At 44.3% G+C, this 16,759-nt stretch overlaps 1 protein-coding gene across 9 annotated transcripts in view; it reads left to right on the top strand.

Moving 5' to 3' along the window:
• LOC104044423 (SET-binding protein-like) overlaps window positions 1-16,759 on the top strand; it is a 399,734-nt gene that overhangs the window by 250,840 nt on the left and 132,135 nt on the right. For all 9 annotated transcript variants that reach the window (XM_064440016.1, XM_064440010.1, XM_064440018.1 and 6 more), the window contains one exon: window positions 10,314-13,776. In XM_064440016.1, coding sequence (XP_064296086.1) covers window positions 10,314-13,776 — 3,463 coding nt within the window. The remainder of the gene's footprint in view (window positions 1-10,313; window positions 13,777-16,759) is intronic.

Raw genomic sequence — 16,759 nt, forward strand, 5'->3', positions numbered from 1 at the left:
GCCCCAGTTTCCCGTAAGCAATTCTCCAGACAGAGGAGCAGAAGTGCTGATGTCCTGACTGATCTTAACAGAGACACCCGTGATTCATATCTACCGGAAGTGAGTGATGAATACTATGATCAGGACTAGAGGGGCCCTGCCTCCATCCAGGTGGAGGAAAGGGATAACCGGGTTTACTGGACTGTGTGGATCCGATGGCCTGGCACGTCTGACCCACAGGAGTATAAAGCTTTAGTGGACACCGGCGCACAGTGCACCTTAATGCCATCAAACTATATAGGGGCAGAACCCATCAGCATTGCTGGAGTGACAGGGGGATCCCAAGAGCTAACTGTATTGGAGGCCGAAGTGAGCCTCACTGGCAATGAGTGGCAGAAGCACCGTATTGTGACTGGCCCAGAGGCTCCGTGCATCCTTGGCATAGACTATCTCAGGAGAGGGTATTTCAAGGACCCAAAAGGTTACAAGTGGGCTTTTGGTGTAGCCGCCTTGGAGACGGCGGAAATTAAACAGCTGTCTACCTTGCCCGGTCTCTCGACGGACCCTTCTGTTGTGGGATTGCTGAAGGTCAAAGAACAACAGGTGCCAATCGCCACCACAACAGTGCACCGGCGGCAATATCGCACCAACAGAGACTCTCTGATCCCCATCCACGGGCTCATTCGTCGACTGGAGAGCCAAGGAGTCATCAGTAAAACCCACTCACCCTTTAACAGTCCCATATGGCCAGTCCGGAAGTCTAATGGCGAGTGGAGGCTAACAGTAGACTACCGTGGCCTGAACGAAGTCACTCCACCGTTGAGTGCTGCTGTGCCAGACATGCTAGAACTTCAATATGAACTGGAGTCCAAGGCAGCCAAGTGGTATGCCACAATTGATATCGCTAATGCATTCTTCTCAATCCCTCTGGCAGCAGAGTGCAGGCCACAGTTTGCTTTTACTTGGAGGGGGGTCCAGTACACCTGGAATCGACTGCCCCAGGGGTGGAAACACAGTCCCACCATTTGCCATGGGCTGATCCATAATGCTTTGGAACAAGGTGGAGCTCCCGAACACCTACAATACATTGATGACATCATCGTGTGGGGCAATACAGCAGAAGAAGTTTTTGAGAAAGGAAAGGAAATAGTTCAAATCCTCCTGAAAGCTGGTTTCGCCATAAAACAAAGTGAAGTTAAGGGACCTGCACGAGAAATCCAGTTCTTGGGAATAAAATGGCAAGATGGTCGTCGTCAGATCCCAATGGATGTGATCAACAAAATAACAGCCATGTCTCCACCAACCAGCAAAAAGGAAACACAAGCTTTCTTGGGCGTTGTGGGTTTTTGGAGAATGCATATTCCACACTACAGTCTGATTGTAAGCCCTCTCTATCAAGTGACCCGGAAAAAGAATGATTTCAAATGGGGCCCTGAACAACAACAAGCCTTTGAACAGATTAAACGAGAAATAGTTCATGCAGTAGCTCTTGGGCCAGTCCGGGCAGGACAAGATATAAAAAATGTGCTCTACACGGCAGCCGGGGAGAATGGCCCTACCTGGAGCCTCTGGCAGAAAGCACCAGGGGAGACCCGAGGTCGACCCCTAGGGTTTTGGAGTCGGGGATACAGAGGGTCCGAAGCCCGCTATACTCCAACTGAAAAAGAGATATTGGCAGCATATGAAGGGGTCCGAGCTGCTTCAGAAGTGGTTGGTACTGAGGCACAGTTGCTCCTGGCACCCCGACTGCCAGTGCTGGGCTGGATGTTCAGAGGGAACGTCCCCTCCACACACCATGCAACTGATGCTACGTGGAGTAAATGGGTTGCACTGATCACCCAGCGGGCTCGAGTAGGAAACCCCAGTGGCCCAGGAATCTTGGAAGTGATTATGGACTGGCCAGAAGGCAAAGATTTTGGAATATCACCAGAGGAGGAGGTGACACGTGCTGAAGAAGCCCCACTGTATAACACACTGCCAGAAAAGGAGAAGCAATATGCCCTGTTCACTGATGGGTCCTGTCGCCTTGTGGGAAAGCACCGGAGATGGAAGGCTGCTGTATGGAGTCCTACACGACAAGTAGCAGAAACTGCTGAAGGAGAAGGTGAATCGAGCCAGTTTGCAGAAGTAAAGGCCATCCAGCTGGCCTTAGACATTGCTGAACGGGAAAAGTGGCCAGTGCTCTATCTCTATACTGATTCCTGGATGGTGGCAAATGCCCTGTGGGGCTGGTTACAGCAGTGGAAGCAAAGCAACTGGCAGCACAGAGGCAAACCCATCTGGGCTGCCGCACTGTGGCAAGATATTGCTGCCCGGCTAGAGAACCTGGTTGTAAAGGTACGGCATGTGGATGCTCATGTCCCCAAGAGTCGGGCCACTGAAGAGCATTGAAACAAACAGCAGGTAGATCAGGCTGCCAAGATTGAAGTGGCTGAGGTGGATCTAGACTGGCAACATAAGGGTGAACTATTTCTAGCTCGTTGGGCCCATGACACCTCAGGCCATCAAGGGAGAGATGCAACATACAGGTGGGCTCATGATCGAGGGGTGGACTTGACCATGGACGTTATTGCGCAGGTTATCCACGAATGTGAAACATGTGCTGCAATCAAGCAAGCGAAGCGGGTAAAGCCTCTGTGGTATGGGGGACGATGGCTGAAGTATAAATATGGGGAGGCCTGGCAAATTGACTATATCACACTCCCACAGACCCGCCAAGGCAAGCGCCATGTTCTCACCATGGTAGAAGCAACCACCGCCTGGCTGGAAACATATCCTGTCCCCCACGCCACTGCCCGGAACACTATCCTGGGTCTCGAAAAACAAGTCCTGTGGCGACATGGCACCCCAGAGAGAATTGAGTCAGACAATGGGACTCATTTCCGAAATAACCTCATAGACACCTGGGCCAAAGAGCATGGCATTGAGTGGGTGTATCACATCCCCTATCACGCACCAGCCTCTGGGAAAATCGAAAGATACAATGGACTATTAAAGATGACACTGAGAGCAATGGGGGGTGGAACATTTAAACACTGGAATATACATTTAGCAAAAGCCACGTGGTTAGTCAACACGAGGGGATCTGCCAGGCGAGCTGGCCCTGCCCAATCAGAATCCTTACGTACTGTGGAAGGGTATAGAGTCCCTGTAGTGCACATAAAAAATATGCTGGGCAAGACAGTCTGGGTTATTCCTGCTTCCAGCAGAGGCAAACCCACTCGTGGGATTGCGTTTGCTCGAGGACCTGGGTGCACTTGGTGGGTGATGCGGGAGGATGGAGGAGTCCGGTGTGTACCTCAGGGGGATTTAATTTTGGGTGAAAACAGCCAATGAACTGAATAATATGCTGTTAATTGCTATATGATGTTGTATGTCATCACTACTATGGTTGCATCAGTGGAATGTTATCATGGCGGGAATCTCCCAATTAATAATAATAGCAAATGAACTTTCAATGGAACCGAGCAAAGTGCAGCAGTGAGAGAACACGAACTACCAGTGCAGCGGTGATGGAACAAGGACTGACATGCAACAATCTGACCCCACGCACACCGCCTCTCTGAAGGACCCTTACAAGAGATGAAATCCAAAGTCATGGACTAAATGAACTCGATGGACATTTCACAGGCATTCTACAGGGGTGTTCCATAAACTAGTGGCATGATAAATGAAAATCTGTATATATATATGTATTGTTAAAGGATGAGAAGATGGATAGGGATTATTGAATTTGTACTGAATAGTATGGGACCTGAGCATGATGTCAATGATATGGAATAAGGGGTGGATACTGTCATGGTTTCAGCTGCGATAGAGTTAATTTTCTTCACTCTAGCTGGTATAGTGCTGTGCTTTGAAAGTAGCATGGAAAAAAAACCTGTTGAGATAACACACAGATGTTTAGGCTGTTGCTGGGCAGTGCTTATACTAGTCAAGGACATGTCTAGCCTCCCATGCTCTGCTGGGTGCACAAGAAGCTGGGAGGGGAGGGGGGCACAGCTAAGAGAGAGGATTCAAACTGACCAAAGGGATATTCCATATCATGTAACGTCATGCCCAGTATGCTACCTGGGAGGGGCTGGCCGGGGGAGGGAAGGAGCAATCGCGGCTCGGGGAGGGGCAGCGTCGGTCGGCGGGTGGTGAGCTGTTGTATCGTTCGTGTTTCTGCGTTTTTTTTCCCTGTTTTCCCTTTCCTTCCTTTTCCCTTTTATTATATTAACATTACTGTCATTATTATCATAATCATTTATCATCATCATTCTATTGTAGTTATTAAACTGTGCTTATCTCAACCCGCAAGTTCATTTGCTTGTCCAATTCTCTTCCCCATCCCACAGGGGTGGGGGGGGGGTGAGCGGGCGGCTGCGTGGTGTTCAGTTGCCAGCTGAGGCTGAACCACGACACCAGGGAAGTGGTTGACTCGGCCACGTTGGACACCTTTAAGAGTCATCTGGACAGGGTGCTGGGCCATCTTGTCTAGACTGCGCTCTTCCCAGAAAGGTTGGACTAGATGATCCCTGAGGTCCCTTCCAACCTGTGATTCTGTGATTCTGTGATCTCATGTCAATGACTGCTCAACATGTAAGCCATCAGGCCAGAGTTAAGTTGCCCTGAACCTGGGGTCTCCTCTGCTTGGCATCTTTTATTTACAGAGCAATGCTACCCCAGGAAGGCTCAGCGTACTCACCAAAATATCTCCAACCTGTAGTTCTTATTAGAGCCTTTGAGTGAGCATTTTGCAGCTGTCCCATTGGGACCCAAGAGGAAATGCTCAATTTCAAGCAAAAGTATGAGTTAAGCCAGGATTATTTATTCATGTGTCGGAGCTGGAAATCTCAGGTTTTTCTTCCTCTCAAAGGCTTTTCTTCTCCAGTAACATGTTTTCATGCATGTCTACGAAGCAGAAACTGAAGAGAAAGCTTTTTCAAGAAGAACAAATCACCTGGAGTTTCTTCAGGTTTTAGGAGCTCCTTGTGAAGGACAGTCTGATTTTTCAGAAGGCAGGTGCCCATTGTATTTTCCACTTAACCTTAGTGCCTCCAGATTTATTCATTCAGTCTTGAAAATCTCAGGTTGACCTTTTTATAGGCACCAAAGGTCTGTTATCAGCATTGTCTGGAGTACTTTCGAGTATAAGCTTAAGTTAAAGCAGGTATGAATTCAGGATTGCCTTTGCTCTGAGCTGGCTCAGGAAGGTCCAGTCTGCATTCAATATTGCTGCTATAGCAGAGTGCTGTGTCTGAGCTAATATCTTTCTCTGCATGGCTTGGAGACAACACCTGATGACCCAGCACCTAGCCAACCCAGGTGGCAAGCAAAGCGAATGCTCACATAAATCCAAGCAGTCACAGCTTCATCCCATGGATTTCCAATGAGATGCCAGCTCCTGGTTGCCAAAATTGCTATTAAAAATGGCTTACAAGTTCCTAGACCACAAAGAGATATTATACAGTGTTTTGATGAGATTCATTCTCACTGGAGAGGCAGTGGTGGCCCTGAGATAAAAGCAAACACTTCCTAAGACTCTGATTCTAAGTGACATTATTAGTTTAGGAAAGCCTTTCCTCTTTTTCTTTTCTTTTTTTTTTTTTTTTTAATTTTATTTCCAGCCTATGAAGAAGATAACAAAGGATGGTATGTCCCCAGAGCACACTCTGATGTGTCACTGTGGATGCCAATCCCCACAGATGCTCCCAATGTTATTACTTTTTAAAACAAACTTGCTGATTGAGGTTCTGACTGCCTTTAAATTGTCTCTACAATGAGACTGTGTACTAATTAATCCACAGAAACAATCAATGATGTACCTTTTTCAAGTTTCAGGGTGATTAGAATATGAAAATGAAGAGCACAATGGTGCAGATGTTTTAAAGTCACAGCAGACAGCAATTAGTGTATGGGAAACAGCTGCTTATCTCTCCAGATAAAGCCTCTTAATAGGGAATTACACTTGAGAAGCCATTACACAGATGGATCTGGGAACGATTTAAAGAGGGGGAATTGTAATATTAACTTTGATTTGCAAGCCAGTTTCTTGACAAGCTGTACGTGTGTTACCTCCTCAAAAATGTGCATTTGGAGCAGGGGGGTACCATCCCCTGTAAGCAATCAGGTTTTTTTCAGGTGATGGGTTTCTCTAATCATGTATTTTATCTTTTTTTTTTGTTGTTATATTCATTTTTATTTTGATTTTATATTATTATTATTGTTGTTGTTATTATTATTTTATCAAGCTCTTGATTTGATTGCTGGCACCTCCTCCCACTTTGTGCTTTGGGACTGGAAGCAACGTTTGGATTTAGAGAGAAGCTCAGGTGAGGGAACAGAGAGGCAGAGTGAGACATCCAGTACTTAAATGAAAAGAGTACCTGAGGGATGGATTCTGCTGCTGGGTACTGCTTGCAGAGTAGAGTGCCACTCATCATGAAACTGATACAGTCTCATCCCCTCAGTTGCAAGGGCTGCATGCCAGAATAAAACTGTTAAGAGGAGTAATCACACACAGGTCTGGCAAGGCAGGTATAAACACAGTTCCACCTCCTCTACTCTCTGGCCAGTGCTCTTCAGTTGCCAGTATATGGGATGTATCCTGCTCATAGGTCTACCCACCATTGCCAAAGCTGAGGATTGAAACTCATTAGTTTGGCATTAAAATTGTATACTACTAATAAGAGGATTCAAACTTTATTGTTTTTAGTCTAAGGTTTAGTACATGCTGGACCACATTGCTCAAACTTCTTTGCAGTTATGAAAACTATTAGCTTCTTTTTGTGTGTTTTATTTTCTTTAAAGGAAAGATGGGATTATTACCCACTAAACACATCCAGTAAACTGAATATCAAAAGAAATATTGACCAAGTCTGGTGAGATGTGATAAAATTGCATGGGTTAAGTTATGCTTCTACTTTCACAAAAGAAGAAAGAGCAGACTCCCAGTGCAAAATAGCTAGCTGCTGAAGAAAATCCAATTTAATTAAAGGGCAAATAGAGGCAGGCACTGAAGTTTGAAGTATTTTTAGGGTCTCATAAAGCAAAAAGTAAATAAAGGTAAATCTTTCTGTTTTCATGAAGAAGACCACTATTCTCGATGCTGGTCTTGGCCATGCTGCCATAGGAACTCTATTCAAGTCAACAGCACCTTGCCAAGACTTAAGGAGCTTCAGTATATTGCATGCTTACTAATGAATAAAGTAATGAATTTGTGAGAAAGGCATCAAGATACAGATTTCTGAAGAGCCCTGTTTGCCCTCACCCTACTGACAGCTCTGGCATCCTCCACTACCTCAGCAGAGGCTTAGGTTAGCTGAGTTTGGGCTTGTTGGCTATGTAAGGTGGTGCTCACCCAGCAGGGAAAATTGAAGCCTAAACATTAGGACCAATGGGATCAGACAGCAACCCAGATGGGTACACGGGGAATAAAATATGCTTGGCTGCATTACTTTCAACTGATTTAATAGTGCTTTTAGGTAAACAGTCCCCACATATCCATTGCAGCCAGTGAAACCCAACCTGTTGCAGCCAAATGATCTCTGGTTGTGTGCTGTAGAAGAATTATTTTGGGGTGATATGGACATGTCTGGCAAGGGACAGTGAATAGTAAATGTTATGCTGGAAGAAGTTGCATGAGGAAACCCAGTGGGCTGTTATGTGCCTGGGCAGATACATAGTTTTGACATCCTGCTTAGGAAATAGAGTCCCCTGATCCTGCAGACTGGTCATTTTTTGAAGGCCTGTTGAAATTGGAGTACTTATCCATATGATTAAATGCCTCCAGTTAGCACCTTTGATGACACAGGCATATCTTTTTCATGAATTGTAAGATAGATGTTGTGGTAGTCTGCAGTGCTGGAGTAATGACAAGGCTATCATTAAGGATATATTGGAAGTTGCATCATCATGTTATAATGTGCAGGCTGAGGAAATGAGGCTGGAGGAGCCAAGAGATATACAGCATTCATCACTGATATATAGCTGGCCTCTCAGTTCTGAGCTCTTATTAACTGCCTTAAAACATAGATCAGAGATTATTGCTCCTTTTAAAGGAGAGAGATCTCTGTGTGTGGTAGACTTGGAAGGACTAGGGTGTTGCCAGTGTGTGATGTTTTCACTCACTGCTGTAACCCTCTTTTTTTTTTTTTCTTTCTTCCAAATGCTATTTTTCAGGTCATTTAGTTTCACAGCTCAGCATTTTGGAAACGATGTAGGTGTAACGAGTTGCTTTGATTGCAGCCATAAGATGAGGATCTGTAGAGAAACACCCTGGTCCTGCTTCAGTGCAGGTCCTGGGGGCCAAGTGAGGCCTCAGCCCATCATTTCCAGGGCTTTTTCAAGTCACAAATCATGGTACCTTGGGAAGATGACTCATGTGAGGCTTGGGTGGGGGGCACCCACCTCCAGCCCACTAGGACCTCACCAGGGGATGGCCACCTCCCGCATACCTCCTCATGCCCAGCTGACAGTGCACCCAGCATGGTAGCCTGCAGGCAGGAGAAGCCCCAAACAGCTGAGGTAAAATGAAGCTCAGGAGCTTTGTGATCAGTTTAAAAAAAATTAAAATAAAAACAATCAAACTGCAGTGCCAGTGCTGCTGAGTTCCTTTCGGCCCCTCCCTGGCCTCATCCCAAGGATGTGGATGCGGGTAGGCTCCTTTTTCTGAAGGAGGGCATCAGCGGCATGGGTCCTGGCCACTGCGCACTGTGTGGCTTGCATGCAGGAGGCTGCTACAAGGAGCAGGAGGAGGAGGAGGAACTGATTCATTCTCCGAAGGAATGTTTATGCTTTCAGCTCTCTTCTCAGGCTGAAGAAACTGGGTGTCACTTGCCCGTGACATCTGCAGCTCCACCACAGCTGCATTCTTTCATTTTCTCACTCCACAATTCCTGGAAATCTCTGCTTTCCCTGAGCATGGCTGGTCCATGTGCATGACAGCTGAACTATCCACAGGATTTAGGAGTCTCTGATTACTCCTCATATGATGGACCTAAACAGTTTCATCATTATTGCCTATTCCAAAAAGGCCACATGCCCTTTTTTATATACACATGAAGCATATCTCAACACAAATTTGCCAAAAATATGTATGTTTACTGGTTGCTAAATAATGCACCATGGGCTTAGGGGTGTTTAGCAGTTTTCAAATCCCTCCAAAATTGCTCAGAATTAGGGACACCTTGTTTCCCGGCTCAAAACCCTCTTATGCTGACAGCCTCCTTGCCCCAAAGCCTCTGTTGCAAACACCCCGAACAGGGATCTAACATAGTACTACTGATAGAAACCTAATTATAAGAGGGTGTTTGCAGAAACACGAGACACTTAGCAGTTGTTTTTTATTGTCCTTTCCTTGGTTACACATTTATTTTAAGTACTAGGTGTACAAAATCAGTTGCACAGTTTGATCCAGAGCTTTAAAATAAAAAACCTCCGAAATGTAATGGGAGAAAACAAATGGCTAGAAGAGGTCAGTTAATGAAAGTAAAAAAAATATTTTTTTGCTTTAAGAGACTTTTCAAAAGGTTACAGCTGTAGCAAACATAATTTCTTTAGCTGAAGGAGGCCCACCAAGAAAAAAAGTAGACTTTCTTTTGCTCTGTAAGTCTTCAGCGTAATTTTGCCCTTACTGTAACCTCTGCAGCTTGAAGAGCTGCTGTCAGATTAGAAATCATATTGAAAATATCTCTTACCAACATTGCAAATAGCAAATTATTAAAATGGAAAGGGAGCAATGCAAATCGTGAACCTGCCAAGTGTGCCTCGCACTTGACGCTATGCATATGATTTTAAGCACTATGTCTGTGGGGATGGCTTCTATGTGGAAATTTAAGCAAGTAAATCTTTGCAGATTCTGGCTTCATAGGGAAGTGGATCCATGGGTTTTCCTCGTTTATTACAACTTCTGAGATAATTTTGCATTTTTCTTGTTTACAACAGTGAGCTTAATTGCTGTTGTTAAGCATCAGGTTGTGTGAGGGATTATTTTTCAGGAAAAAGGGATTCTCACCAGGAGGCTGAGTTGCACCATTCATCCATTGAAAAGGAATATTTTACTTGTGTTTTAAATTAAAAATCAATAGAATATGTTTCCTTAGCAATTTAGCATTTATAGAAATAGTTCCATTGTTTTTAGAGTGGGAAAACAAAACAAAACTTGTTTACAGTGCATGAATGTAAATTTTGCTCAAGTACAAGAAGACTTTATAAAAGCTTCTAACCCTTACAAGGACATTGGTTAAGAAGAGTTGTCATTCACTGTACAAATAAAGAGCTGCAACCAGGGGTTATGAATGGACTGATAAACTAATTTTTTTTCCTATTTGTTTTCTTCTACCTTCCAGGTTTATGACAAGCCACAAAAACATTCTGTTCTGCACTATGATCCGGGCCTCCAACAAGACTTCACGGACGACACCTTAAAATCAAAGCACCAGCAGAAAAGTAGCAACCAGCACCATCTTGACTGGTCAGCAAGCTCCAATACTGAATCCACTTCTCAAAGTTGTTTCATCAACACAGAACCCAGTCGAGAAGCAGTTAGTGCCACCAAGGTCCCTGCTCTGGAGCCAGGAGTTTCCTTCAGCAAATCTCAAGCAAAGAAGTCCTGTGCCAGCAGCACATGGGGGCAGCTGTTTGCCAATAGTAAAGAGGTTGCCATTTGCAGTGCAGTCCCATCACCCAACAACATCGGCGCAGCCACCCAGCCAAGCAGTGCCTCTGAGTTCAATGGACTTTTGCCTCTTGGTGATCAAGAGGGAGGTGTGCAGCTGGAGGCCCTCAATCAGCCCACTGGGAGTACAAATAAGTTGTCCAGCAAAAAGGACTTGACAAGTCAAACCATCCAAAACGCAGACACTGAATGGGTGAAGAGTGCTCAGAAAGCATTTGACAGCAAAACCCATGACAGCATGGAAGGGAAAAAGAAGTCTTACTCAATGGACAGTGTGTTGGATACATCACCCTCGAAGCAGAATCCCACTTCTGCTAGCAGCTGTGAAAGTGAAACTAGTCACGTACGAATTACTATCCCAATAAAGTCTCCAACAACAGAGACATCTGGCCACAAAAGGAAAAAAAGGCAATCTGCAAAATCTTCCATAGAGAAAACTATCCAGGAGAAAAGCCTGCCTTCTGGGCTTGCTATGAGCAGTGAAGTAGCAAACAGGACTAGCTCTCAACCAGAGGGGAGTAAAAAAGATCTTCGAGTAACAAAACCAGGGAAAGTGATTGAAAATGAGTCCCCCTTAGTAGCTATCAACAGTGGTGTGCTCACTGACAAATCTTCCCCCAACAGTGCTACCAGACTCAGAAAATCTGTAGCTGTGACATCCACTCTCGTACCCACCAATCTTCCCACAGCTGGCAAATTATCTGAGGTCCAGCACCCCAAACATGCAGCTAAGCGGCGATGGACCTGCAGCAAACCTAAATCTATCCTTCGGGAGACCTCCATGGCAACATCTGAGAAGCTGATGGTGGAGCCTCCTTCAGCCTATCCCATTACACCATCCAGCCCTCTGTATACTAATACAGACAGTCTTACTGTGATCACACCTGTCAAGAAAAAAAGAGGACGACCAAAGAAACAGCCTTTGCTCACTGTTGAAACCATTCATGAGGGAACCTCCACCAGCCCAGTGAGTCCAATCAATCATGAATTTCCAGGAACAAAGAAAAGGAAGAGGAGACGGAATCTTGCCAAGTTGGCCCAGATGGTCCCGGGAGAGGACAAGTCCATCAGTGAACTCAAGTTTCACAAAAAGTTTGGGAAGCTTGAGGTCTTGGATAAAAAGACCATCAAGACCATTAATAAAATGAAGACCCTCAAGAGGAAGAATATTCTCAATCAGATCTTGTCCTCCTGCTCCAGCAGCATAGCCCTGAAAGCAAAAGTCCAGCCACCATCTAGTGCTGGGCCAACGACCATTGATGCCAGACTAGGGAAGCAGATCAATGTCAGCAAGAGGGGGACTATCTACATTGGTAAAAAACGGGGCAGAAAGCCAAGAGCAGAGATGCAGCCTCAGCCAGAAGAACCTAAGACAGCCATCAAGCACTCAAGGCCTGTTTCCAGCCAGCCAGAAAACCCAGCAGTGCCTTCCAACCTGCAGTCACTTGTGGCATCGTCACCAGCAGCTATTCATCTGCTTTCGACACAGTTAGTGGGGACTAATGGCAACCTTAGCCCTGCAAGCACTGAAACAATTTTTTCAGAGTTAAAAACTATGCCAAATCTTCAACCTATCAGTGCTCTTCCTACAAAAACCCAGAAAGGAATGCACAGTGGAACTTGGAAGCTGTCTCCACCCAGGTTAATGGCTAATTCACCTTCCCACCTCTGTGAAACAGGTTCTCTGAAAGAAGTCACACTGTCGCCGGTGAGCGAGTCTCACAGTGAGGAAACCATACCAAGCGACAGTGGGATAGGTACAGACAACAACAGCACTTCTGACCAAGCCGAGAAAAGCTCAGAATCCCGCCGGAGATATTCATTTGATTTCTGCACCCTGGATAATCCAGAGGCTATTCCATCTGACACCAGCACAAAGAACAGGCATGGTCACTGGCAGAAACATCTCATTGTGGATAACTTTCTCTCTCATGAGAGTATTAAAAAGCCAAAGCACAAGAGGAAAAGGAAAAACCTGCAGAACAGAGATGATCTCCAGTTTCTGGCAGACCTTGAGGAACTCATCAATAAGTTTCAAGTGTTCAGGATTTCCCATAGAAGTTACACATTTTATCATGAAAAACCATATCCCAGCATCTTCAGGATTAATTTTGATCACTACTACCCTGTCCCATATATCCAGTATAACCCATTGCTCTATCTTCGCAGGACTTCTGACATGAAGTCTAAGAAGCGTGGTAGACCTGCCAAAACCAATGACACCATGACAAAGGTGCCTTTTTTACAAGGGTTCAGTTACCCTATTCCCAGTGGGAGTTACTATGCACCCTATGGAATGCCTTACACATCAATGCCTACGATGAGTCTTGGTTACTATGGTCAGTACCCAGCTCCTTTGTACCTGTCTCACACGCTCGGAGCAGCTTCCCCATTTATGAGACCTACCGTGCCCCCACCCCAATTCCATGCAAGCTCTCATATGAAGATGTCCACCACTGCCAAGCATAAAGCAAAACACGGAGTGCACCTACAAACACCTGTGGGAATGGGCCTTGGAGACATGCAGTCCTCTTTGGCTCCTCCAAAGGTTGGAGGAACAAGCCTTTCAAGTGGTCGACTTCACAAAAGGAAACACAAACATAAGCATAAGCATAAGGATGAGCAGATATTGGGGACACATGAAGATCTGAGTGGTCTCTTTGCTAGCAAGTCCACTGTCTTCTCCAGCCATGCGATCAACGAAAGGCTAAGAGGCTCAGATAAAGACCTCTCCTTGTTCAATGAGAAAAGCAAGCATAAGGAGAAGCAGAAGCACCAGCATTGTGAAACTGGACACAAAGGCTCAAAGACTAACTCTGAAGTGGATACGCTGTCTACGTTATCACTTTCTGATGCCCAGCAGTGGATACAGAATAAAGATAAAAGTGACTCAAGCAATGATCCCATTGACTCTTGCACAAAGAGATACACCAGTAATACTGAGAGTAATGGAAGGTCAGAGTCCCTGGACATGTTTGGTGAAATGAATCCCTTAAGTGAGAAGCAGAACAATGATGCAAGTGGGAATAAAAGAAGAAGCTTTGAAGGGTTTGGAACTTACAGGGAAAAGGACATTCAGCCCTTCAGGACAAATAGGAAGGACAGAAGTACTTATGATTCTTCAGCCTCTTCAGGTAAGCTCTGCTTTATTTTATTTTACCTTACTGCATTTAAATTTTAATGCTGAACAAAGAGGGACTTGCCTTTTACAGCAAATATGTTTATGGGTCAATAACTTCTCTGGCTTTTTGTAATTGACTGCCATTCTGCATCCAAATTTTGGGGAAATTGACAAGGAAGTTGGCCATGCATTAAGCCAAAACCTTTAAAAGTCTCTGAGTTGTTACACAGCATTTTTATAAATATTTGTCCTGCCTTTGCCTATCTCTCATAGCTTGTTGCACTTCCTCCAAAAATCTTACCATTGCATTCTGCAACAGCAACAATTATAAAACCTGTTGGCAAGGTAGGCATCCCTCTTATTGGTGTCTAGTGTCGCGGGGTGGTAGTCATTGCCCAGCCTTTGAGAGAACAGCCACGGTATGAGCAGAGAGTCTCTGCTCTGGCCCACAAAGCGTACAAAAGCCATTTGTTGATGGGATGGACCAGATGTGTTGGAAGTTGTGGAGCTGGGTCAGTGTCCCACGACTGGTGTGGTATACTGCTGATCCAGAGGGACCCATCACAGTGACAGCTGGGCTGAATATATGGAGACCCTAGGTACAATCCTAGTGTAAAGCTATCACTTCCAGTCAGCAGGTGTCATGTAAAGTAATTATCCTGAGCATTGAGTGGCTGTGGGAAGGGACTGGTGTCACGGAAACAATAAACCCTAGCCAACTGACTCTGAAGAGTTTTAGGACTCATGACTTGGAAATATAAGCTGGGTAGATGAGGAGGGAGGAAGCTCCTTTCGGCTGCTAAGGACATGTGTTCCTCTCCCACAGAGGGGGAAAAAAAGGAATCTGGATCTTGTCTGAGAGACTGAATTGTACTTTACAATAGGGAGCTGCTTTCGTGATGTCACAGAGGCAGGTGTTTTGCTGCAATATAAATGAATTTAGCCTGGGAACAAGCCCAGAGCTCCTGCATCATCAGATATTTATCATAAAGCAGATTTCACACTTAGTTCTGGAAAAGGGTAAGCTTTACTGAACCAACTGGTGGTGGATGAGATTCTGATGTGCTAAAAAAGAGCTTCAAAGAAACATAATTCATAGCCACCAAAATGAAAAGAGAATCAGCTGAGAACACTAGAGGGAACAGATAATTTGTATAACCTGCCAATGTAAGGCTCTTAAAGTTTTGTATTGACTTGTAACTGATTGAGATGAAAAGACTGCTCATGTTTAAGCCACCTAGACATACATTTCCATTTCCTTCACTAAAACCAGGATCTGGACTATAGCAATGAAAAGCAGTCTAAAATGAGACCTTATCCCATGCAAGCATTCCCATTCATGATGTCATATCAGTCCAATTGTGACACCCATAAATGAGACATACAGAAATACTGGAAAAGAGACTGAATTCAGTCACTGGTTATATCAGGGTTGCTACATGCCTAACAAAGAACAAAACTATTCTCCACCAAGTGCTGTGGTGACTATTGCATTAAGGAAGTTGTGTCCTAACAGACAAGGGTTAAAAGTCTTCAAAATTATTTAACAAGGCTATTTCTCAGTTTTTTAGTGGAAGTTACTGATTTCATAGTTTGATAATAGTTGGATTTGTAGCCTTTTTGCTTTCTGAACAGATGATGTTTGCTAAACCTGTACTTTCAATTTAATATATTTCTCTTAGGCGTAGCAAATGGTCAAGAGAAAATTCTCAGCGCTGCTGAACCCAAATGAGTTTGCAAAGCAGGGGCATGATCCCCACCAGGCTGACTTGGAAATAGAATTGGTAAAGAAAAAGTCCATTTCATATTATTTTCCTTCAGTTTATTGTCCATGACAATAAAAACGTAAGATGGCGATGGAGTGGCAGAACTTGGAGTAGGAGCTCCATCAGATTTTCTGTTTAAACTTTTAAAACTGGTTCTCATTTAAACTAAAATTATTATTTCTATTTATTTTTACTTTTCATTATTACAACTGCTCATCGTTCCCCATGACCTAATCCATCAAGTCAGATTATGAACTGGTTTCTTCATTGTCAAGCTATTATTTAGATGGAAAAATCATCAGCAGTTAACTAAGCAGAGCCAGCTAACCAGAGCCATACCTTGCACTACAAGGAAAAATACTAAAACTAAAGAAAGCTCTGCCAAGAAAGGCCTGGAGCCAAGACTGCTCATTAAAGCCTAGGAAAATCTGTCTGCTTATGACTGTCTAAGATCTCAGTGCAGATTTTTTTTCCTCTCTGCCTTTGACCTTCACTGGGATTCCCAACAGAGATCTGCACTTGAGTCTAGCCATAACTATTAACTGTTTCCCACTGAGGAGGGATTAAACTTTTCCATGATAACCTTGACCTTCTTTCTCCTAATTCACCCTGCATTTCCCTGAGGTGGCTAAACTGTGATTGGCTAATCATAAAAATAAAAGGTAAAGGAAAAAAAAAGCCCTATGAGAACATATAGCTCTGTCCCAGGAGGCAATTTCCATAGCCTGGTTGCTCTTGCCATTCGGTATTTGTCATCTTTCAGGCTATAAAAATAATATATAACAGAGATAAGAGGAGACATCCTGAATATTCAGATGAAAGCTGAAAATAGATTTATATCACAATTTCAGTGTTATCTTTACTGCATGGGAATTTTGACATGCTCCGTAATGCCATTTGCAACTTCATTTTATGTTGCTGGAGATGAAATATAGAGCAAAAAACACCCATGCTTGGTAGATATCTGTGTTAATAGTGATGAGAGAACCATTTAGTCCTCTTTGGTGTTCAGGCATTTCAGTTTGTTTCAGTGTAGTGTTCTGGTGCAGGTGCCATTGTTGTTATTTTTATTATTATTATTTATGTTGTAACAGCACTTAGCCACTTCTGAAAAGTTCAGTGTTCCCTGGTGCTATATAGTGGTCATGCATATGGTAGAAAACAGTCCTGCCATATAACCTTAAAGCCTATGTATGATTTTACAATCTAGAAAGATCAGGATGTCAAGGG

Source organism: Phalacrocorax carbo (assembly GCF_963921805.1).
Source record: "Phalacrocorax carbo chromosome W unlocalized genomic scaffold, bPhaCar2.1 SUPER_W_unloc_6, whole genome shotgun sequence".
NCBI lineage: Eukaryota > Metazoa > Chordata > Aves > Suliformes > Phalacrocoracidae > Phalacrocorax > Phalacrocorax carbo.